Source organism: Oncorhynchus kisutch, linkage group LG17 (assembly GCF_002021735.2).
Source record: "Oncorhynchus kisutch isolate 150728-3 linkage group LG17, Okis_V2, whole genome shotgun sequence".
Taxonomy (NCBI): Eukaryota; Metazoa; Chordata; class Actinopteri; order Salmoniformes; family Salmonidae; genus Oncorhynchus; species Oncorhynchus kisutch.
Window position 1 is genome coordinate 21,429,079 of NC_034190.2, and position 26,582 is coordinate 21,455,660.

The 26,582-nt window shown below is 43.6% G+C and overlaps 1 protein-coding gene across 1 annotated transcript; it reads right to left on the bottom strand.

The window, feature by feature from the left end:
- Window positions 1-425: 425 nt before the first annotated feature.
- On the bottom strand, window positions 426-25,845 carry susd5 (sushi domain containing 5). Its single transcript, XM_031793221.1, has 5 exons — window positions 25,467-25,845; window positions 23,471-23,648; window positions 11,652-11,761; window positions 9,590-9,778; window positions 426-4,092 (listed from the first exon to the last, which is right to left on the bottom strand). Exons 1-5 carry the CDS (start codon window positions 25,558-25,560, stop codon window positions 1,949-1,951), a joined length of 2,715 nt encoding a protein of 904 aa, XP_031649081.1. The 5' UTR covers window positions 25,561-25,845; the 3' UTR covers window positions 426-1,948.
- Between the last annotated feature and the right edge of the window lie 737 nt (window positions 25,846-26,582).

Sequence of the window (26,582 nt, forward strand, 5' to 3'; positions counted from 1 at the left end):
ATTTTCCCTGACACCCAAAAGTACTTGTTACATTTTTGAATACTTAGCAGGACAGGAAAATGGTCAAATTCATGCACTTATCAAGAGAACATCCCTACTGCCTCTGATCGGAAGGACTCACTACACACACAAGCTTTGTAAATTATGTCTGAGTGTTAGAGTGTGCCCTGGCTATCCGTAAATACATTTTATAAAACAAGAAAATTGTGGTGTCTGTTTGATTAATATAAGGATTTTTAAATTGTTAATAGTTTTACTTTTGATACTTTTTGAGTTTTACTCAAGTTGTGTTTGACAGTCCCTTTTATCCAAGTAATTTTCTATCAAGGTATTGTAACGACCCTGGGTTTATAAGCGCGGTAATCGACCCTGCCGCACGAGCATGCTTTTGCGGCACAGTCGATAGCTCGCCGGACCTCGGGCTCGAAGGTCGAGGGTTGGAGACCTGCTCCCTGCTGTTTCATTACAGTATCTTTACTTTTACTCAAGTATGACATTTGTGTACCTTTTCCACCACTGCTGCATTTGGATCGATAGTCAGTATTCCAAAGCGGATGTGAAAACATAACTAATTCAGCATTGAAGCCTGCAGTGTGAACAAGGCTTTAGCGTTCCCTTACACACAAAAATGGTTCATTCTATGGTTTATTAGTTTGAATTCTAAAACTATATCTGTAATGTCTATTCTATTATTTTCTACTTCCTGTCTTTAGGCTAGGTTGAAGATACCCAGGTTCGGAAAACGAAATAATCAGATTTATGCCGCGTTTAAATGGTACAACGTAGAAGGTTGATGGCAAACTGGTGTGATTGTTTTCAATGAGAGCAAATCGTTCAACTTTAGCCGTCTGCGGTAACGTTGTTTTCTACTGGGTGTTGATTTGCACGGATTGTTTACTGAAATCACCATAGAAACTCGTACTGTTATTTTTGCCGTGACCATCTTTTTTGCTTTCTTGTCCGGCTATACCGATATGTATAACGGTTTTTGCGTCCCTCGTCTAAACGCAGCATTACTGGACCAGAGCCGTTAATAACTAGCATCGCTGGTCCCTTAGTTTAAAAATCTTCCACATTTATGCAAAGAGTTATGGGATATTAGAATCCTCTTGTTTTAACCTTGGTTATCTTCAACCAAGTCTTTAGGTAGTGTCAGAGGAGGTATGGACGTTAGAACACCTAATTGGTTGTATTCAATAGATCACACTGTGGGAAGAACGTTTTGTAATGGAAAACGAAAACTAGCGTTTCTTATGGGACAAGTTCAGGTAATCCTTCCCTGTTTCAGTCTATTTGTTTTCTTCCATTTGGTGTCTAATGAATAGGACCCTGAATGCATCCACTCAAATCAGGGTGCCAACTCTGACAGCAATTTCAAATGCTGATGTCATGGTGAGAAACAAGGAATCCTTACAATCATGCACAATGTTACACAACTACATAGTAAGGTAGAGCCCTAATAATACAACATAACAAAGTTCAATTGTCTCACACAAGAACAATGAAATCAAAATATCATCAAAGACAGTAATAACATGGTAATAACACAGTAACAACATGGTAATTACAAATTAATAAACAGGTATGATTCTGAACCACAATGTCCCAGAGCTCTGGAGGAGGAGTCCCTTCTCGTTCGTCACCAGAGTTGAAAACTCCTGCTAGCATTAGCATAGCATAGCCACTCATCTCATTCCCTCGTCCCTCTACCCGACCCTAACCACCAACCCTCAACACTTCCTCAGCCCCAAACCTCACCATTCAAACACCCTCAACCCTCACCCCTCAACCCCTTCCTCACCCGTCAACTCATTCTTCTGTGTCTGCAGGTGTAGTGTGTGGCTGTTCAACTCACACACCCCAAATACCCTAACCCACATCACCTCACCCTCCTCAAGCCTCCCTCCACTCTCTCTGCAGTCGCACTGTCTCTCTCTTTCTCTCTCTCTTAGACCTTCTGTTGCATCTCTATCTGTTGTCCATGTCTGCTGTGACTCTGACCCTTCCCGTTCATCTCGTACATCGAGCTCTTCTGCTGTTTCCGTCGGTAACACCACGCACCGACGGCGGCTGCCAGGGCAACCGTGCACACAGCAATGACAATGGCCGCCACCGTGGGCCCCCTGCCGGAGGAGGGAGGGGGGGGAGGAGGGCAGTCCTCCTCACCTCCGGTACACCCTGCCTCCCCTGTCTTGCCTTCCCTCTCCCCTTCCTCCCCCTCCCTCTCCCCGCTGTGTCGAGTCAGGTTGTGCTCGGCTCCACGTTCCTCCTCGTCAATGACATCATCAGTCCACGCCGTGGGGGCGGGGCCGTGCTCCAGGAAGGGGTGCACATGATCCGTGGTTTCCCAGGAGTCTGTGGGAGAAGGCCTGGCTGCGTTTCTGGGGGTGATGTCGTCCAGCGATGATGTCAGAGAGGGCGTGGTGTAGTCGGCTGAATAGGAATCTGAGGATGTGGCCTCAGGGGAGAGGGGTGAGTCGGGTGAGGCTTTAGGGCTGAGTCCTCCCACCTGGTCCTGATCCTGCTCTACAGGGTCCGCCTCCTGCGTGGGGGACAGGGGTACCTGAGGGACGCCCGTGAATGGGACGGGACGACTCATCTCCACCTCATTGGGCCGGTCCGTCACCCCGACAACCACAAGACCCTCCTCTTCCTCCTCTCGCACCTCAGGCTCCACCCCTTCCTGTGTGGAGCCTCCTCCCACTTTATCAGTGTCAGTCTCCTCCTGACTGACAGGGTAGCCGTCCAACCAGGTCTCGTCTGTGCTGGCTGTGGGTTCTCCTCCCGCCGCCTCCTGGGTTACATTCTGAGGCTCGCCTGTTGTCATTCCAATGGGAGGGACTACATGGCCATCTTCATGGTCGTCGTGGTCATGGTCATCATGGCCATGATCATCTTGATCGTTATGGTCATGGTCTTGGTCTTCATGGTCATCAAGGTGATCATGGTCGTGGACATGGTCTTGGTCTTCATGGTCATCGTGGTGATCGCTAGGATCTGAGTGGTCATGATCATCATCGTCATGGTGATCCGTTACATCATCGTGGTCATGGTCTTCATGATCATCATGTTCACCGTGGCTGTGATATTGAATGTGGTCATCCTCCTCGTGTTCACCCATGTTGTAATGCTCGTCGTGTCCGTTGTCATACGCACCCCCCTTCTCATGGTCATCCTCCTTGTGTTCTCTTTGGTCCTCACGGTGGGCCTCTTCACTATCATAGCTTTCATGGTTGTCATGTTCATGGCCATCATGGGTGTCAGGATCACCGTGGTCAAGGTGTTCAACGGCATGGTCTTCACCATCAAAAACTTGTTCAGAACTTTCATCATGGTCAGGATCTGTTCGATCGTCGTGATCATATTCACGGTCAATATGTTCATGGTCAACATCATCTTCATGGTCATCATGGTCATTGTGGACTATTGGTTGTTGGAATTGACCCTCATGGCTGTCATGATCCTTTGTCTCCTCTGGTTGGCTGTTGTCTTCCTTGCTCTCCTCTGATTCGCTGCCGGAGGCCCTGACACGGTTGTCTCCCTCAGGGGGTGTGTCCTGTGTGACTGGCAGGTGAGTGGGTTCCACATGTCCCGCCTCCTGGAAGGCCTCTGAGGGGAACCAGAACAGGTGCTTCTGGGAAAGCAGGGAGACGGGCGCCTCAGTCGCCTCCGACATGCCCATCCCCTCCTCCTGCTCCTCCTCCTGCTTCTCCTCATCGACGGGATGGTCTGTCGAGTCTTCCAGCTCCTCCTCCTTTCTTCCAGTCACCACTCCTTCCCCCACGTTCTCCTCCTGCTGCTCCTCCTCTCCCACAGACAGCTCCTCTCCTCCCTGCACTTCCTCCTCTCCTCCCGTCTCCACATCCTGCTCCTCTACTTCCGTCATGCTGAAGCTGGCCTCCTGCTGCTCCTGATCCCTGTGCCCCTCTTCTCCTGTGTCCTCCTCCACATTTACATATGCTGTCTCCTCTTGCATCTCCTCTTCTACCGGTTCCTCCTGTGTGTCCTCCTCCTCAGTAGGGGTGTCGTAGGAGAGGTGGTGATCGTCATCAGTGAACTTATCTTCATAGTCAATGTGGGCCTCTGTCTTGTCTGTAGGTACAGAGAGAAAAAGAGAGAGAGGGTGGGGGGGTGGGGGGGGAACACAATCAGCCACAAGCACACACATACCCAGAATGCAGCGTGCACACACACAGTATAGAGACTCGTAGTCAACGTGAACTTGGCATTCTGTCTCCTAGTCCAGGCTAGCTAGCTGTCTTCCGGTTTTCTCCTCTCCCCCTTCCTTCCCTCCTCCCCCTCTTCTCCTACTCCACATGCCTAGTGATGGCATCTATCACAGAGGTGTCATGACACCCGTTTATATCTCTCACTCACAACTGGGATGCTGTTTTGTAACAGGCATAAATCAGACCCTTGGCCTTGGGCATATCTAAAATGGCACCCTATTCCGTATGTAGTGCATTGACTTGAGTATTGCACTTCACATGAAAATATAATTATAGAAAAGTATGGAACTGAAGTGATGACTGTTTATTTTTTATTTTTTAGATTATTTATTGTCTTTTTAAAATTGATATTATTAATATTATTATTACGTTTCAAATTACAATACAATAACAAAAAACATAGGACATCACTACATGTATATTTCTGTCAAGAAACATAAAATAACATTAAAGTAAAATAATAAAAACACCACATAAATTAAGTTTCAAAAGTTAAAGTATCTCAAATAAAATAAGGTCAGGGATTACAAATGTACAAACCTATGATAGAGTTGTAAGAATACAGTGGGGTTTTTGTTGTTGTTGATTTGATTAAATATTAGATTTCGAGTAAAAATACAGTGCCTTGCGAAAGTATTCGGCCCCCTTGAACTTTGCGACCTTTTGCCACATTTCAGGCTTCAAACATAAAGATATAAAACTGTATTTTTTTGTGAAGAATCAACAACAAGTGGGACACAATCATGAAGTGGAACGACATTTATTGGATATTTCAAACTTTTTTAACAAATCAAAAACTGAAAAATTGGGCGTGCAAAATTATTCAGCCCCTTTACTTTCAGTGCAGCAAACTCTCTCCAGAAGTTCAGTGAGGATCTCTGAATGATCCAATGTTGACCTAAATGACTAATGATGATAAATACAATCCACCTGTGTGTAATCAAGTCTCTGTATAAATGCACCTGCACTGTGATAGTCTCAGAGGTCCGTTAAAAGCGCAGAGAGCATCATGAAGAACAAGGAACACACCAGGCAGGTCCGAGATACTGTTGTGAAGAAATTTAAAGCCGGATTTGGATACAAAAAGATTTCCCAAGCTTTAAACATCCCAAGGAGCACTGTGCAAGCGATAATATTGAAATGGAAGGAGTATCAGACCACTGCAAATCTACCAAGACCTGGCCGTCCCTCTAAACTTTCAGCTCATACAAGGAGAAGACTGATCAGAGATGCAGCCAAGAGGCCCATGATCACTCTGGATGAACTGCAGAGATCTACAGCTGAGGTGGGAGACTCTGTCCATAGGACAACAATCAGTCGTATATTGCACAAATCTGGCCTTTATGGAAGAGTGGCAAGAAGAAAGCCATTTCTTAAAGATATCCATAAAAAGTGTTGTTTAAAGTTTGCCACAAGCCACCTGGGAGACACACCAAACATGTGGAAGAAGGTGCTCTGGTCAGATGAAACCAAAATTGAACTTTTTGGCAACAATGCAAAATGTAATGTTTGGCGTAAAAGCAACACAGCCCATCACCCTGAACACACCATCCCCACTGTCAAACATGGTGGTGGCAGCATCATGGTTTGGGCCTGCTATTCTTCAGCAGGGACAGGGAAGATGGTTAAAATTGATGGGAAGATGGATGGAGCCAAATACAGGACCATTCTGGAAGAAAACCTGATGGAGTCTGCAAAAGACCTGAGACTGGGACGGAGATTTGTCTTCCAACAAGACAATGATCCAAAACATAAAGCAAAATCTACAATGGAATGGTTCAAAAATAAACATATCCAGGTGTTAGAATGGCCAAGTCAAAGTCCAGACCTGAATCCAATCGAGAATCTGTGGAAAGAACTGAAAACTGCTGTTCACAAATGCTCTCCATCCAACCTCACTGAGCTCGAGCTGTTTTGCAAGGAGGAATGGGAAAAAATGTCAGTCTCTCGATGTGCAAAACTGATAGAGACATACCCCAAGCGACTTACAGCTGTAATCGCAGCAAAAGGTGGCGCTACAAAGTATTAACTTAAGGGGGCTGAATAATTTTGCACGCCCAATTTTTCAGTTTTTGATTTGTTAAAAAAGTTTGAAATATCCAATAAATGTCGTTCCACTTCATGATTGTGTCCCACTTGTTGTTGATTCTTCACAAAAAAATACAGTTTTATATCTTTATGTTTGAAACCTGAAATGTGGCAAAAGGTCGCAAAGTTCAAGGGGGCCGAATACTTTCGCAAGGCACTGTATATTGCATTTGGGGACAGATTTCAAATATTTGTTTTTGTGCATATAAGATTTACCAGAGAGAATTAATTCAGTAGTTTGTTTTCATTTGAATAATACCATATTACATTTTTCATTGTAAATACATGGGTCTTATTAATAAATTAAAACATGTAGGTACTTAAGTAGATTGGAAACCTTTCATGAAACCAGTTTGCGTTTTGTTAATAAGGTGGTTTAGGCCCATTTTAAGTCTATTAGCATATGCTAAAGTTATCCTTTTATAATCTGTATTTAATAATGTAATAGGTCTCCAATTATCTATGAAAAGGGGATCTTTATCTGGTTTTGTATTAAGGAAATAACCCCTTGTTCCATGGTAGTAATCATCTCACCCTTAGCTAGGCATTCTTGGATTATGTTGAATGCTGATCCCTCTAAATGTTCCCAAAAGTGTAAATAAAATTCTACAGAAAGAGCATCTGTTCCAGGGCTTTGCCCTTCTTCATAGATTTAAGAGCATCTCTAATCTCCACTAAAGAAAAATCATCTTCCCATATGGACTTGAACTCATCAGAAATCATTGGTACATGACCATGGACATGTTTCCTAAAATGTTCACATTCAATCCCATTATAATTAGGTATATACAGATTTTCCATTGAAAGAATACACAAAGCTAGAGATGATATTTGGGTCTTTTTCAAGAGCAAAACAATAACTGGATCATTCAGTTTTTCTCACCCTCCTCAACCCATTGTTCTCTAGATTTAGTAAAGGCCCCTTCAACTAAATCAATGTACATTAGATCTAGTTCTATTCCAGATGTATTCAAGTCTGTTTCTTCCTCTGCTAAAAGGGTATATTTTTCTAAAAGTACATTCAATTTATTCATAAGCTCATCTTCTTTCAAACATTTTTCCTCTTTAGTTCCTTACTGCGTGTAATGGCGACAGATCTTACTTTGAATTTAAACATTTCACAATTACTTCAATGTTTTGGTTCTAAATCGTTTGAATTAAACGGGTCTATGATCAAGTTCTTGATGCTCTCGTTAAAGACTGGATCATTTAGGAGTGAATTATTAAGTTTCCAGTATCCTCGAATGACACTGGATTTTTCAGAACATTCTAACGTCAATAATATAATTGTATGGTCAGTGAAAGGACAAGTGAGGGAGAAATGAGAAACAGATCCATTGTGGATCTGACCATCATTGACATATGTTCAACACCAGGTATATTCATTTAAGTTTCTATTACAGAAACTCCATGTAGCAACCACTGTCAGTTAACTGCAAAATTAGGTCATGATGTCACTATTCTGAGATATTTAAACTATTCTAAGTGGATATCACTCTAGAGTTATCAGTCTCCAGCTATTATAAAGCCATGCAATTGTATACTTGTTTTGCAGATCAGTAAGCTTATCAGCAAGGTCCAAAAATAAACTCTTATTTGAGAATTATATCCATACATATTGCATGTAATAAAACAAGCATTATCTTGTATGGAGATCAATGTAACCCACCTCCCATCTTTAGACACACATGACTCTGAAATATCACCGTATGAAGCAATATCATAGTGCCAGCTGAGTGGTTAGACCCGTGACTATAATAAACAGTATTTCCCCATTGTGATTTACAAAAACTAGAATCTGAATCGCAGGAGTGAGTCTCCTGGAGTAGAATTGACAAAATCAAATAAAACATGTTTTTCTTTTAGTTGTGTTTCATAAACCCCTGGCATGTAGAGATACAACATTTAGTGCATTGTATTTAAAACGTTGCATAACCTGACAGTAATAAATAACAATAATAAAACAAATACAGTAGTGATATGAATAACTGGTTAACTAGTTGAACTAGTAAGCTAGGTAGCTAGTAAAGAACCTGGGCTTAGAGAAAGAACTGGACTACCCTAAACCGAGGTAGTTGTGATCAATTTGATGAAACCGTATTCACATGTACGAACCTGGTGATATAAAACAGGATGATGGTAAAAATGACAACTGACTTATTACTCAAGAGCTAGCTAAATTACTCTTAACATTTTCATTTGACATAGAAAGAATAGGACAACATCGATTTCAATTCAATGTAGCTACTGTATATACCTGACCACAGTGTTGTCAAAACATTCAATACTCTCATGACATTCACTTGACGTCCTGGCATTCGATCTTCTTGGCTTCTTTCCATACGACATCTCTGTAGATTATCATTGTGAACCGCATGATGGTTGTCCGCGGAGATCCGTGATATCTTAGTTTTCCCAGGCGGTGCACCACGTCGTTGACATCCGGGAGCTTGTCTTGAATCCTGGGTGCTACTTTCCCGAGGTTGTCAATGATCTCCCCATCTTCTTCTCGCACCCCATGTAGTTTCAGGTTCCATCTCCGGCTGTGGTGCTGGACTTCCATGACATTCTGTCGCAGCTGGCGATTCACCTGTTGCAGTTTCTGTACTTTAGCTTCCATTGTTAGTATTTTTTCACTGGGGGTTGACACCTGGTTGAGGAGCTGCTGCACAGTGGCTGAGAGAGACTCCATTGATATGGGGTTTGTCTCTGTTGTCTTTTCAATGATGAGGTTTTTCAAAGTTGGCCTTGAGAATGTCAGGGTTGCAGAACTTTTTTTGAGTGCCCTGTATTTGGTAGGAGGGCTCTTACTCGACGTAAGTGGCAGTGGTAAAAATCATCTTTTGCAATGAGTTCTGGAAAGTCTTCACGTGGCCTACATGATTCTGTCTGCTGCTGACATCTGAGCTGATTAGCATCTGTTCAGCCATGCCTTGCATTTTCGGTTTCTTCTGCCCATGTAGTTGTGTGATCACCGTGTTTTCCAATCACCTTATGTTACTTCATATAAGTACGGGTCAGTTTACCAGAAATACTATTGTTCATAATCTTTCTTGTTTATTGGGATGTACGTTCAAATACACCCACTCAAAGAGACGCCATCTTGGACCGCAGCACTGTTCCCACTAAAGGGATGACTAATAACCAGGAAGGGAACAGAGTGAACTCATCACAGATTCCTGTGGTCAGAGGACACAGCTCTGACGTGAGATGTCAGGGAAACATGAAACCAGGTGACGCACACAGACACACACATACACACACACATTTACCTTTTACACAGAGCTGTACCAGTCCGTACCACTCTCCACAGCTGTCACACAGAAGGCTGAAGGCTGAGTGGCCGCTGGGCAACACATGACCAGGTAGACAGGAGTACAGCAGCTCGTCCCCCATCTCAAACCCGGTGTGGCCCTGGAGATGCGTGTTGGGGAACGCAGGGGGGTCTCCGCATGGAACACCTGAAAGGTAATACATAATTAGGTTAGGTTCGATTATATCACAATTATGTTATGACACAGTTAGCTTATATATACCATTATAAGTTATAACATACAGTGTTAGGACATGCTTTTCTCTCTGTCCTTTTCCTCAGTAGTGGAGACAAAGGCTGGTTGTCATGGATTGGTTGGCTTATAACTGGAGCCTGGTTGGTCCTCAAAGTTACTTATGTGGCATGTACAACATGGCGGATGTCTAATAAAGTGGACACAGATTTAAATGTTTCATGCCTATTTACTCTTCTCTCTTTGCGGTGTTACAGCTCCCACAGTAACTCTCCTGTTCCTCAGTTAAAACCCAAACATCAGCCTTGGGTGTCGTCCAACAGGGGCCCAGTCCAAAAACAACTTCTAACCCCATCCTCTTCTATGTCCATTGGACTGGAGAGGTGAATATGTAATGGAGGTGAACCACGCTCGGTTGATGGGTAAGCTGAAGTTTAGCTCAGTGGGCTAACACAATCTTGTGGCACACAGATTGAGAGAGAGAGATTGAGGGAGAGAGAGAGAGAGAGAGAGAGAGAGAGAGAGAGAGAGAGAGAGAGAGAGAGAGAGAGGGAACACAGAGAGAGAGAGAGAGAGAACACTGGTGTGGGAACACAGAGAGAGAGTGAGAACACTGGTGTGGGAACACAGAGCGAGAGAGAGAGAGAACACTGGTGTGGGAACACAGAGAGAGAGAGCGAGAGAACACTGATGTGGGAACACAGAGAGAGAGAGAGAGAACACTGGTGTGGGAACACAGAGAGAGAACACCGGTGTGGGAACACAGAGAGAGAGAGAGAGAGAGAGAGAGAGAGAGAGAGAGAGAGAGAGAGAGAGAGAGAGAGAGAGAGAGAGGGAACACTACCTCTTTCAGACCTCAGTAGATCTTAAAGCAGAGAACTGTGAAATGTGTGTCGCAACAGTCGTCTAAATTGTTAAATGGTTTAAAATGCAACAGATGGACGAAGATTGCATTTTTTAAATCCATCACTATATTTACTGAATTATAGCATAAAATATTGTACTGGCATGGGCAAATAATGAGTAATGAGTTCAGGCATTCTCTTGCATAACTCAACCAATGTTGACCCACACAATTTAAAATCAACAGGTTTAGCTCTAGATTACACTGTTTGTGAGATCAGACATAATATTACTATAATCTGGGTGTTCCTTTTCAGAAGTTGCTTTCATTTCAGTGTATCTCATTTGTAAACATTTCAGCTGTATTAAATTACAACTTTTTTGAATTGCACAAAAAATCTAAACACACCAAAATAAAGTGATCTTTCTTCTCTTTCTTGTGATGTAAGTGTAGAGACGGTGCGTTAAATCCCCGACCAAGCTTTTCCGTTCTTATATAGATGCAGCGGAATGACAATGTATTCCACTGAGCCCATTTTAGCCATTACCAGTGTGATTGACAGGTCCTTACAAACGTTTCTGCGATCGTAATGTTAACGGGGAAAAACAAATGGCACATGGAAGAGTGGGAAAGAATTGCCAGAGAAAAATGAAAGCAATCAATCCAGCAAGATATAAGAGACAAGTAGATTGTCGCTTGTGTGTGTGTGTATGTGTGCATGCACGTCGCTTGTGTGTGTGTGTATGTGTGCATGCACGTCGCTTGTGTGTGTGTGTATGTGTGCATGCACGTCGCTTGTGTGTGTGTGTGTATGTGTGCATGCACGTCGCTTGTGTGTGTGTGTATGTGTGCATGCACGTCGCTTGTGTGTGTGTGTATGTGTGCATGCACGTCGCTTGTGTGTGTGTGTGTATGTGTGCATGCATACGTGCATGTGTGCGTGAGTGTGTGTGTGCATGTCTGTGTGTGTCTGTGTGTACTGACCCTTGTCTTTGACACAGAAGACATCCAGGTGTGTGTTGTCCTCTGTAGTGTTCTCTATCTTCACATCCACTGCCTTCAGAGCACTGCCCAAGTTACTACACACTGTAGTCCTGGAGAATAACACAAACATTACCACACACTGTAGTCCTGGAGAATAACACAAACATTACTACACACTGTAGTCCTGGAGAATAGCACAAACATTACCACACACTGTAGTCCTGGAGAATAACACAAACGTTACCACACACTGTAGTCCTGGAGAATAACACAAACATTACCACACACTGTAGTCCTGGAGAATAACACAAACGTTACCACACACTGTAGTCCTGGAGAATAACACAAACGTTACCACACACTGTAGTCCTGGAGAATAACACAAACATTACTACACACTGTAGTCCTGGAGAATAGCACAAACATTACCACACACTGTAGTCCTGGAGAATAACACAAACGTTACCACACACTGTAGTCCTGGAGAATAACACAAACGTTACCACACACTGTAGTCCTGGAGAATAACACAAACGTTACCACACACTGTAGTCCTGGAGAATAATACAAACATTACCACACACTGTGGGGGGGGGGGGGGGGTATGACTGCACCACACACACACACAACACACACACAACACACACACACACATACACACACACACACACACACACATACACACAGTTTAATGTATGAGCACATGTGTACATGAGTATCACGTCGTTGATATATTCCAGTGTAAGTTCTCAGAGTTTCTGCAGAATAACGTCACACTGAATGGAGATGCTCTGTCTCTCTCTAAGTTACATACTACAGTTCAGATATCACATGCGGCAGGTAACCTAGTGGTTAGAGCGTTGGACTAGGAACACAAAGGTCGCTTGATTGAATCCCCGAGCTGACAAGGTAAAAATCTGTCCTTTTGCCCACGAACAAGGCAGTTAACCCACTGTTCCTTGGCCGTCATTGTAAATACGAATTTCTTCACTGACTTGCCTTGTTAAATAAAGGTCAAATGAAATAAAAAGATATCACACACAGCACGCTGTCCTCTCTTAGTCTACAGTTTAGTCAAATATTATTGCAGCGTGATTACAGCATAATCCAGAAACAGACAGTACCAGTCAAAAGTTTGGACACACCTACTCATCTTTATTTTTTACTATTTTCTACATTGTAGAATAATAGTGAAAACATAACTATGAAATAACACTTATGGGATCATGTAGTAACCAAAAAAGAGTTATACAAATGAAAATATATTTTATATTTGAGATTCTTCAAAGTATCCACCTTTTGCCTTGTTGACAGCTTTGCACACTCTTGGCATTCTCTCAACCAGCTTCATGAGGAATGCTTTTCCAACAGTATTGAAGGAGTTCCCACATATTCTGACCACTTGTTGGTTGGTTTTCCTTCACTCTGCGGTCCAACTCATCCCAAACCATCTCAATTGAGTTGAGGTCGGGTGATTATGGAGGCCAGGTCATCTGATGCAGCACTCCATCACTCTCCTTCTTGGTCCTTAACCTACTCACTCTCCTACTCTCCTCCAGGCCCTTAACCAGCCTGGAGATGTGTTGGGTCATTGTCCTGTTGAAAAACAAACGATAGTCCCACTAAGCGCAAACCAGATGGGATGGCGTATCGTTGCAGAATGCTGTGGTAGCAATGCTGGTTAAGTGTGTCTTGAATTCTAAATAAATTACTGACAGTGTCACCAGCAAAGCACCATCACACCTCCTCCTCCATGCTTCATAGTGGGAACCACACTGTCACACCCTGATCTGTTTCACCTGTCTTTGTGATTGTCTCCATCCCCCTCCAGGTGTCACCCATCTTCCCCATTATCCCTTGTGTATTTATACCTGTGTTGTCTGTTGGTCTGTTGTCAGTTCATCTTGTTTGTCAAGTCAATCAGCATTTTTGTGTCTCAGCTCCTGCTTTTCCCATTCTCTCTTTTTCTCGCCCTCCTGGTTTTGACCCTTGCTTGTCCTGACTCTGAGCTCGCCTGCCTGACCACTCTGCCTGCCCCTGACCCTGAGCCTGCCTGACCACTCTGCCTGCCCCTGCCCCTGCCTGACCACTCTGCCTGCCCCTGACCCTGCCTGACCACTCTGCCTGCCCCTGACCCTGAGCCTGCCTGACCACTCTGCCTGCCCCTGACCCTAAGCCTGCCTGACCGCTCTGCCTGCCCCTGACCCTGAGCCTGCCTGACCACTCTGCCTGCCCCTGACCCTGAGCCTGCCTGACCACTCTGCCTGCCCCTGACCCTGAGCCTGCCTGACCACTCTGCCTGCCCCTGACCCTGAGCCTGCCTGACCACTCTGCCTGCCCCTGACCCTGAGCCTGCCTGACCACTCTGCCTGCCCCTGACCCTGAGCCTGCCTGACCACTCTGCCTGCCCCTGACCCTGAGCCTGCCTGACCACTCTGCCTGCCCCTGACCCTGAGCCTGCCTGACCACTCTGCCTACCCTGAGTCTGCCTGACCACTCTGCCTGCCCCTGACCCTGAGCCTGCCTGACCAGTCTGCCTGCCCCTGACCCTGAGCCTGCCTGACCACTCTGCCTGCCCCTGACCCTGAGCCTGCCTGACCACTCTGCCTGCCCCTGAGCCTGCCTGACCACTCTGCCTACCCTGAGTCTGCCTGACCACTCTGCCTGCCCCTGACCCTGAGTCTGCCTGACCACTCTGCCTGCCCCTGACCCTAAGCCTGCCTGACCGCTCTGCCTGCCCCTGACCCTGAGCCTGCCTGCCGACCTGTACCTTTGCCCCACCTCTGGTTTAATGATTATTAAACCATTGTTAATTTGACATTGTCTGCATCTGGTTCTTACCTTCATACCTGATACACACCTGCAGAGATCATCCGTTCACCTACTCTGCGTCTCACAAGGACACCGCGGTTGGAACCAAAAACATGGGACTCATTAGACCAAAGGCCAGATTTCCACCGGTCTAATTTCCATTGCTTGTGTTTCTTATTATTATTGGTGTCCTTTAGTGATTTCTTTGTAGCAATTTGACCACGAAGGCCTAATTCCTAGTCTCCTCTGAACAGTTGATGTTGAGATGTGTCTGTTACTTTTACATTTATTTGGGCTGCGATCGGAGGTGCAGTTAACTCTAATAAACGTATCCTCTGCAGCAGAGGTAACTCTGGGTCTTCCTTTCCTGTGGTGGTCCTCATGAGAGCCAGTTTACCATAGTGCTTGATGGTTTTTTCAACTGCAATTGAAGAAACTTTCAAAGTTCTTGACATTTTCTGGATAGACTGACCTTCGTGTCTTAAACAGCTTATTTGAGCTGTTCTTGCCATAATATGGACTTGGTATTTTGCCAAATAGGGCTATCTTCTGTATACCACCCCTGCATTGTCACAACACAACTGATTGTCTCAAACGTATTAAGAAAGAAAGAAATTCCACACATTAACTTTTAACTGTTAATTGAAATGCACCTCATGAGCTGGTTGAGAAAATGCCAAGAGTGTGCCTAGCTGTCATCTAGGCACAGGGTGGGTACTTTGAAGACTCCCAAATACAAATATATTTTGATTTGTTTAACACTTTTTCGGTTACTACATGTTTATTACATGTAAACAGTTTTTTAGACATTTTGGCAAATGTACAAAAAATTCAAAATACCTTATTTACATAAGTGTTCAGACCCTTTGCTATGAGACTCGAAATTGAGCTCAGGTGCATCCTGTTTCCATTGATCATCCTTCAGATGTCTCTACAACTTGTGGTTGATGATTTGGAAAGGCACACACCTGTCTATATAAGGTTCCACAGTTGACAGTGCATGTCAGAGCAAAAACCAAGCCATGAGGTCAAAGGAATTGTCCGTAGAGCTCCGAGACAAGATTGTGTCAAGGAAAATATCTGGAGAAGGGTACCAAAAACACGGTGGCCTCCATAATTCTTAAATGGAAGACGTTTGGAACCACTAACACTCTTCCTAGAGCTGGCTGCCCGGCCAAACTGAGCAATCGGGGGAGAAGGGCCTTGGTCAGGGAGGTGACAGAGTTCCAGAGTTCCTCTGTGGAGATGGGAGAACCTTCCAGAAGGACAACCATCTCTGCAGCACTCCACCAATCAGGCCTTAATGGTAAAGTGGCCAGACGGAAGCCACTCTTCAGTAAAAGGCACGACAGCCCACTTGGAGTTTGCCAAAAGGCACCTAAAGGACTCTTAGACCATGAGAAACTAAATGATCTGGTCTGATGAAACCAAGATTGAACTCTTTGCCTGAATGCCAAGTGTCATGTCTGGAGGAATCCTGGCACCATCCCTACGGTGAAGCATGGTGGTGGCAGCATCATGCTGTGGGGATGTTTTTCAGTTGCAATGGACTGGGAGACTAGTCAGGATCGAGGGAAAGATGAATGGAGCAAAGTACAGAGAGATCCTTGATGAAAACCTGCTCCAGAGCGCTCAGGACCAACAACCTTAACAACAACCTTAAGCACACAGCCAAGACAACGCAGGAGTGGCTTCAGGACAAGTCTCTGAATATCCTGTGGCCCAGCCAGAACCCAATCGAACATCTCTGGAGAGACCTGAAAATAGCTGTGCAGCAATACTCCCTATCCAACCTGACAGAGCATGAGAGGATTTGCAGAGAAGAATGGGAGAAACTCCCCAAATACAGGTGTGCCAAGCTTGTAGTGTCATACCCAAGAAGACTTGAGGCTGTAATCGCTACCAAAGGTGCTTCATGAAAGTACTGAGTAAAAGGTCTGAATACTTATGTAAATGTGGCTGTAACATAACAAAGCGTGGAAAAAGTCAAGGGGCCTGAATACTTTCCGAATGCACAGTATATCCTGCTATATCAGCAGCCCTGATAGAGGTATGGGACACTACATCTACAGATGTCGGATCTTTATTTGACACATTCGGTCGCAGGAGTAAAATAATCCTGGAGCAGGAGGATTTGAATATCTGAAGAAATATTTAGAATCACCGCCAGGGGGCAGCGTGCAGGCTACAGTTCGAATGTCCGCTCAATGAAATCGTCTTTGGATAGGCTCAAATGCATAAACATCTTGACAGCTTTATGAAATTAAATATTAAAGCCACACAATACATGCATCAAGGCATCAAACTGAAAGTAGTGCAGCTGGCACACAACTGCTTAGCAATGGAAATGTCACCTATGTAAGGGCCAACCACACTAAAGGTCACAACTACACTGACAGACCCTAACTATAAAACGTGGGCGAGCATCCACACGGGAGGAAAATGTATCATTCTACAGTAGGCCTACATCTGTCAATCAACTGATGGCCGAACTCAGCCAGGGAAACACAAACAGTCACTTTCAACACTTTCCATTATCTGACAATGGATAGGCTAACGGGTAGCCTACAGAATTCATTGGAATATAATAAAATAACAAGGAGCCTATTGCAACCATCGATGGCACTAGATTATCGCATCAATATGCGCTAAATACACCCACACAGCTCATCTCAATTGCAACCATTGTTGGTCAACTCATTACCTCATTATCGCTCCGGTGTTACCCTTTAGTCCTGCTTGCAACCAAAACCCTTCAGGTTTCGTTCGCCCTCTGGTTGGTATTGTCATTGGAACAACTTAGTCCTTTTTGAACAGACTGAGGGCGATTTATCTTTTTAACAAGCATAAAATAAATACTTTTACCATGGCAACTCTACTGTGGCACTTTGTATGAATGGAAACTAATGTTGGTGTAGCCTACTGTTGTTATTTTATTTGTTTCCTATTTATCTCATCCATTAAATTAAACTGTCTTTAAAATGAAAGTGTCTGGTATCGTCATTTCTTATCCAGATCGGGGGTAAACTATCCCTGGAATGTCCATATTTGAAATGTGTAACTAAATCAAGTCAATTGAGGGAATTTTGTTATTGGTGCCAGAAGCGCTTGGCCAATAATCAAAGTCCCGCCGGCACGGTAGGCCTATATGTGGTCAATGTGCTCACTGAAGGCAGGGCTAGAACTCTTAAGATGTTCTCTTTTTTGATAATATATACTGTAGATCTCTAAAATCATGGGTTGCATATTTTGGTTTCAAAATCAGAGTCGGTCTCTTTCATGCGCCATTGTGCTACCTAACTATTCTAAATGTCATCTTGTCTTCACATCTGATATTATAGGCCTGTGTGTGATTCATTTTGAACCATACAGGCTACAGTAGGCTTTCATTTTGGTGTAGCCTACTGTACGGCTGCATTTCGGATATATTTGACACTTGTATGTGGTAGTGGAGACCAATATGTCATTTGTGTTATCAAGTGATATAAAACACTGGTTGTTAATGTGTACGGCTGCATTTCAGATAGATGTTTGTACATTTGAATGTTGCAGTAAAAAGACCTACAGACCAACAGTAGCAGTAGGACATTTATTCATATTCTGTCTGGTGCTTTTAGCAGCGAGAGCTGGCACTAGTCTGGGTGACTTGACTGCCCCTTCACGGAGAGAAGGAGAACTGCGGGTTTTCAATCTCATTTTAATTTCCCGAAGTGCAGGAAACATTTCCGCAAAAAAATTATGATTAAATAAAGATCTGACATCTGTAGACATAGGATATACATTAGTTGGGTGGTTTGGGAGTGGGACACATCAGCGTAAAACATTTCCTCACTGATAGTCAAATATCAACATAAAGTATAACATGAAGTCCTACCCTGCTGATGATACACAACATTCCAACAATCCAGTGCTGTAATTCTATGTGTGTGTGTGTGTGTGTGTGTGTGTGTCTGACTCATACTCTACTACCATCTTACTTTGGTCTCTCTATCAGCTTATAAGGACAAATGACCCAAAAGAGAAACACCCAGTCAGACAGACAGAAAACACTGAGAGACTGTTTTCAGACTAAACCCAACAGGGTCTGCGAAAAGACAAGACGCAAGGCTGTGTGTGTGCGTGTTTTGTGAATCTGTGGGAGTCTGTGTCCCCTGTTGCTGTGTCTACAGTCCTTCACCAGCCACCTTCACCTTAAATTACATAACATTACTGGAAAGAGCCGCAGGATTGTGTGTGTGCTTTCACTGTTAATGTGTGTGTGTGTGCAGTCTAAATTTGTCTGTTTTGTTTGGTCACCGTGGCAGCCAGATGTGTGAGTGACAGGTGGGAAGGAGGTGCAAAGGTAAGTGTGTGTGTGTGTGTATTTGTGTGTGTGTGTGTGTGTGGTTACCCTTAGGAGTAGTCAGTAGATTATGTGACTATAGCAGAGGATCTTAATGCCACAGGAACACAATTCGTAGAACGGACATCACTCTAAAATTAAGAGTTGACTAGGGGCTTATCGAATAACGTGTGTGTGTGTGTGTGTGTGTGTGTGTGTGTGTGTGTGTGTGTGTGTGTGTGTGTGTGTGTGTGTGTGTGTGTGTGTGTAAGGAATGAGGTAAAGGAAGGTGAGGTCTACCTCCTGATTCTGACACCTTCCTGTTGATGATGACTCACGACACACACAACGTGTGTCACCCTGTTGTGAAAAACCTTCTGAACTGAACATAGTAAACTGAGGTAAACAGGGGGTTTAAGTTCTAAAAGCTAACGTACTGTACATGTCGTTTAAGTGATTTAAACAGTTTACAATAAAAAGGGTTTTATTAAATTTTTTATTAAATTTTTTGTTGTTGAATTTTACCCCCCTTTTATCTCCCCAATTTCGTGGTATCCAATTGTTAGAAGCTACTATCTTGTCTCATCGCAACAACTCCCATACGGGCTCGGGAGAGACGAAGGTTGAAAGTCATGCGTCCTCCGATACACAACCCAACCAAGCCGCACTGCTTCTTAACACAGTGCGCATCCAACCCGGAAGCTAGCCGCACCAATGTGTCAGAGGAAACACCGTGTACCTGGCAACCTTGGTTAGCGAGCACTGCGCCCGTCCCGCCACAGGAGTCGCTGGTGCACGATGAGACAAGGATATCCCTACCAGCCAATCCCTCCTTAACCCGGACGACGCTATGCCAACTGTGCGTTGCCCCACGGACCTCCCGGTCGCGGCCGGTTATGACAGAGCCAGGGCGCGAACCCAGAGTCTCTGGTGGCACAGCTGGCGCTGCACTGCAGCTAGATGTATGGACTGTATGTATGGACTAGATGTATGCACTCTATTGATGGACTGTATGTATGGCCCTTAACCACTGCGCCACCCAGGAGGCCTCAAAAGGTTTTTATTTGACCAGTTTGCAGTGTTCTCTTATCAGTAAACCTTATCAGAAGAGGAGCACAATGAGATGTGTGCATTGCGTTAAACATACATCTAGTCCATACATACAGTGGATACATCTAGTCCATACATACAGTGGATACATCTAGTCCATACATACAGTGGATACATCTAGTCCATACATACAGTGCATACATCTAGTCCATACATACAGTCCATACATCTAGTCCATACATACAGTCCATAGATACAGTCCACAAATACAGTCCATACATCGAGTCCATACATCTGGTTCATACATACGGTCCATACATCTAGTCCATTCATCTAGTCCATACATCTGGTCCATATGTAGGGTCCATACATCTAGTCTATACATCTAGTCCATACATACAGTCCATACACCTAGTCCATACATACAGTCTATACATCTAGTCCATACATCTAGTGCATACATCTAGTCCGTACATACAGTCCATACATACAGTCCGTACATCTAGTCCGTACATCAAGTCCATACATCTAGTCCATACATACAGTCCATACATCTAGTCCATACATACAATCCATAATCTAGTCCATACATACAGTCCATACATCTAGTCCATACATCTAGTCCATACATACAGTCCATAGATACAGTCCATACATCTAGTCCATACATACAGTCCATACTTCTAGTCCATTCATCTAGTCCATACATCTGGTCCATACATACAGTCCATACATCTAGTCCATACATACAGTCCATATACCTAGCCCATACATCTTGTCCATACATCTAGTCTATACACCTAGTCCATACATACAGTCTATACATCCAATACATACATGTAGTCCATACATACAGTCCATACATCTAGTCCATACATACAGTCCATACATCTAGTCCATACATCTGGTCCATACATACCGTCCATACATTTAGTCCATACATACAGTCCATAGATACAGTCCATACATCTAGTCCATACATACAGTCCATAGATACAGTCCATACATCTAGTCCATACATACAGTCCATACTTCTAGTCCATTCATCTAGTCCATACATCTGGTCCATACATACGGTCTATACATCCAATCCATACATGTAGTCCATACATACAGTCCATACATCTAGTCCATACATACAGTCCATTCATCTAGTCCATACATCTGGTCCATACATACCATCCATACATTTAGTCCATACACCTAGTCCATACATACAGTCCATACATCTAGTCCATACATACACTCTATACATCTAGTCCATACATCTTGTCTATATATCTAATCTATACATCCAATCCGTACATGTAGTCCATACATACAGTCCATACATCTCATCCATACATACAGTCCCTACATCTAGTCCATATATACAATCCATAATCTAATCCATACATAGTCCATAAATCTAGTCCATACATCTAGTTCATACATACAGTCCATACGTATGGTCCATACATCTAGTCCATACATACAGTCCATATATACAGTCCATACATCTAGTCCATACATCTAGTCCATACGTACAGTCCATACACCTCATCCATACATCTAGTCCATACACCTAGTCCATACATACAGTCCACACATCTAGTCCATACACACAGTCTATACATCTAGTCCAAACGTACAGTCCATACATCTAGTCCATACATACGGTCTATACGTACGGTCCATACATCTAGTCCATACATCTAGTCCATACATCTGTTCCATACATCTAGTCTATACATCTAGTCCATACATCTAGTCCATACATACAGTCCATAAATCTAGTCCATACATACAATCCATCATCTAGTCCACACATACAGTCCATAAATCTAGTCCATACATACAGTCCATATGTACGGTCCATAAATCTAGTCCATACATACAATCCATAATCTAGTCCATACATCTAGTCCATACATACAGCCCATACACCTAGTCCATACATCTAGTCCATACACCTAGTCCATACATACAGTCCATACATCTAGTCCATACATACAGTCCATACATACAGTCTATACATCTAGTCCATACGTACAGTCTATACAGCTAGTCCATACACCTAGTCCATGCATACAGTCCATACATCTCGTCCATACATACAGTCCATACATCTGAGTGGTAGGCCCCATTACATGATAGCCTGTATTGTACACTAGAACTGGTTGGATATATGACATCACACAATATAAGGGACAATATATGAGTACTCACACATGCAAGTACATAGGCACACAAACACACACTTGAATCAGTCTCTCAAGACAGGGTGTTTCCCTTTATGATATAAAGAAAATGTATCAAATTGTTTCCTACCTGCCTAGCTCTGTTGATAACACCTTAGTCCATAGTCTATATCCAAGTATTTAGTCTGGTGTAAAGCTCTGTATTGGTGTGTTAGTGAGGAAAGTGGTGGATAACAGTCAGTTCACTCAGGGGGAGAGAGGGATGAGAGAGAGAGGGAGAGGAGGAATAGAAGATAAATCCACATAAAGATGTAGAGAGATATAGATGAGTGATAGATGATTGATAAGCTGTGAAACCTAGGAAGAGGGTGTGAACTGGTCAAAGCAGAGAGATAGAAAGAGAGAGAGAGAATTAGACCCAACAAAATCATGAGAAAACAAAAAGAGAATTACTTGACACATTGGAAAGAATTTACAAAAAAACTGAGCAAACTAGAATGCTATTTGATGCTAAACAGAGTACACAGTGGCAGAATACCTGACCACTGTGACTGAACCAAAATTAAGGAAAGCTTTGACTATGTACAGACTCAGTGAGCATAGCCTTGCTATTGAGAAAGGCCGCCGAAGGCAGATCTGGCTCTCAAGAGAAGACAGGCTATGTGCACATTGCCCACAAAACGAGGTGGAAACTGAGCTGCACTTCCTAACCTCCTGCCAAATGTATGACCATATTGGAGACACATATTTCCCTCAGATTACACAGACCCACAAAGAATTTGAAATCAAATCCAATCCAGCAGCAATATTTGTGACCTGTTGCCACAAGAAAAGGGCAACCAGTGAGGAACAAACACCATTGTAAATACAACCTATATTTATGTTTATTTATTTTCCCTTTTGTACTTTTTGGCACATAATTAAAACCCTGTATAGAGACATAATATGACATTTGAATGTCTTTATTCTTTTGGAACTATTGTGAGTGTAATGTTTACTGTTAATTTTGTATTGTTTATTTCACTTTTGTTGATCTAGAGAGAGAGAGAGAGAGAGAGAGAGAGACGTCTAGAGACGTCTTTCTCTCTCTCTCTCTAGATGTCTCTCTCTCTCTAGACGTCTCTCCCTCTCTCCCTCTCTCTGGGAGCTGTGTGTCATGTTGCTGTGGAGATAAATGTGTAAATGGAGGTGGCTGTCAGCATGACACCCTGGCTCAGAATTCCCTCCCCCTCTAGAGAAGAACAGAGGAGGCTTTCTCTGCCCTCCCTCCTTCTCTCTCCTTCTTTCCCCTGAATCTTTCTCCTCTGTCGCTTTTTCTTCTCTAAACGTGTGTCTTGTTTCACACACACAACTGTTTAGCCCAACACGCAGCACACATACATATCTAACACGGCCTGACAGTCCGGATACAGGCCACACCCAGACCCACCTAAAACATGTCAGTGTGTGTGTCTTACCCCACGCTGCCCCCGTCCAGCCATCCTCGTGTGCAGGGAGAGAAGGAACACTCCACCACGGCGTGACGCAGCTCCTCGGCTGACGCCAGCCGGGCATCATGGGAAGCACACGCATGTTCCGCCTCAGCCAATCCCCCGGAGTCAGATGTGTTTCTCTGGTCCAATAGGAACACACGACCTGGGGAAAGAACACCTTTACAACAGGAACACAGCAGATACCTTGGTAACACTGTCTTTAAAGGTCATTTATGGACTGTTAATCAGTGTAGAAGGTAACGGCAACTGTTACATAATCAGATTACTTGTAAAGTAACGTGTTCATTATATTTCAGAATCATATCTCTACCAGGAATGTGTTTCCATGATCCGATCCCTAATTGTTTCGTAATTTAGTCTATAGAAATGTATAGAGGCCACACCTCTGATCTTTGCCATTGATCGATTCCGTGATAGAATAGCCCATAGAGGGCTTTCCTGTTTAGTGGCAAGTGTGCCTTCTATACATCTCTATGGGTCTGTGGAAGTGTGGTCTATAACCAGAACTGGCTGCTTGAGAAAAAGATTTTGAATGAAAAGATAGGAAATCTGTAAGATTACAGTAAATATAACTAATTAAGCAGCCCGTGTGATAGAGTAGCACATGTAGACTAGCACAGGAAAGCCTCGCCACAGATGAAAGGAGAAACTAGTGACCAAACCTGAGTTAGTAAGTAGACTATCTTCGTTAGAGCACACATGCTAGCATTGCTCCTTCCGACATATTTTTTTTCTTCCCATGAAAGTAACACAAAGCAATATAACTAGTGTTATAAACTGGGTGGTTCTCGCCCTGAATGCTGATTGGCTGACAGCCGCGGTATATCAGACCGTATACCACGGGTATGACAAAACATGAATTTTTCTGCTCTAATTACGCTGGTAACTAGTTTATAATAGCAATAAGACACCTCTGGGGTTTGTGATATATGTCCAGGCACTCCGTATTACGTCATACATAAAACAGCCCTAAGCCGTGGTATATTGGCCAAATACCACACCACCTCGGGCCTTATTGCTTACATATAACATGTTACTTTCCACACAAAGTAATATTGTAAAGTAACTTTGATTCATTTTCTTCCCCCATCAAGATCTCTCCAAAGTAAAGAGTGATCATAACTACAGTACAGATTCAGGATCAGCTTATCTGATTCCATTCCATTGGGAGGCAAACAGCAGGGCTGATCTTGGATCATACTGTACTATATCAGCAGCATATTAGGATTAGTGCCCCCTAGTGACATTATGGACAATAGAAGGAGGATTCGATATACACACCCTGCAGTGACTATCATCAATCAGACCATCATCAATCATCAACAGCTTCACTATGACAGTTAGGCTGTCCATGTTCAGATTTCAAAGAAATGTAATAATTAAATAAATAGGGCAACTTTGACATGACACACAAAACATCTCAAATAAACTTTACAACTAAAATGTATTGAGCTTTTTTCATTTCATAGAGAAATCTTTACATCTTTACATCATTACATTTCATATTTTAGAATTCATAAGGCCAAAGAAAGCAGTGTGTGTCTGTATGAGCGAGTGCAGATAGACACACAAATCCTTCATATTTCACTGCAGCGAGAGAGAGAGAGAGAAACTGACTGCCAGCCCAACACCAAGTCAGAATCCTGTTCACAAAGGTTAATCAAAGTAGCGTTCATGCGCAACAGGCTACCATACGTATAAGCTTTTGGTAGCGGAGCTGTTCAATTGTATGCCCCAGTTTTACTTTGAAAACCAGGTTGGAATAGTAGCATATGTTTCTGAATGTTCGTTGAAAAGTTTGTCCTTCAAAGTCCCAGCCTTATTAAAGGTAGAGGTTCCACTCCCTCTTTGCTGTCCAGTTGGGCGCAAGACCCCAGATGTTGACAGCTCGGCGCCACAGGTAACCACCCGACACCGTTACAATAGGACAGGGTGTCACAATTTATGTAGAAAAACTTACCGTCAGCGTGAACGACAGAAACCACCGTTAGCCAAACCAAGTATCCAAACATGGACAAAGAAACCAGATTTCGGTCAATGCGGCGTGCCATCATTCTCTGCGCGCTCCGATTCGGGTTTTCACCGGTGTTTAAAAAAAAATCAAGAGTTTCATGGAAATAAATCTCCTTTGGTGAGTTTGTGAAGCAGGAGAGAGCAGCGGTCCCGTTATTTCCCTCCCGGTGACAGACACAGACTAAGAGTCTGGAGGTGAACTTGTTGACGCAAAACGGTAAAACGGAAAGGACCGGGACGGTTGGTTCGGTTTATCTCCCCAAATAGTGCCTTCGCGAGCAAATAGAGCACCGGCGCGAAAACTCGCGTGTCCCTGTCAGTAAATACGTCACGGCTCCCAACCTGAAGGATGGGCAGTGGCGCGAACTGAGCAACAGCAACGGTCAAGGTTTGAGCAACAGCAACGGTCAAGCAAGCCGGCTGTGCGTCTTTACGCACGAATAGAGAGAGAGAGGGAGGAGGAGGAGAAAACGTTTATCAGAGGGGGGTGTCTGGTGTGCGTGTCGCAAGGCTATTTGGCATATTTTTTCAATGATTCCATCCTCAAACACTCATGCCCAAAAGTGTGCATGTTTTTGTCCCTACATCCTTAGGAAAACCGTTATTTAACGCTCACCCGATAGCCTAACTGTTTCTATATGTTAGCATATAGGCATACTTGTCTTTATATTTACACGTTTTATATCTACAACTTGAAGAAGTAGCTGCAGTATGCCTACACCGTTATGTTATGTTGTGGGGAAATAGTAACCATGACACTGACATCGCCATGTTATTTTCCACCACTGATATCCTCTGGCACTCTGGCCTGTTATAATTGAGGTCCCAGCTCTAGGCCCAGAGCTGTGTTTGTGTGTGTCCACTTTTACTGTGAGATAAAGATGGACGGCCATTTCCCTGAGAGACCAGGACCTTGCTCCCAGAGCATTGTCATGGTCTGGGTGGGCATGGAGATAACAAACACACACACACACAGTCCCATACAAGCACAGATACTTGTCAAGTTTAAGAAGTACCTAGAATCAAACACCCTGAGCCCAAAAAAAAGCCTCTAAGCCATACA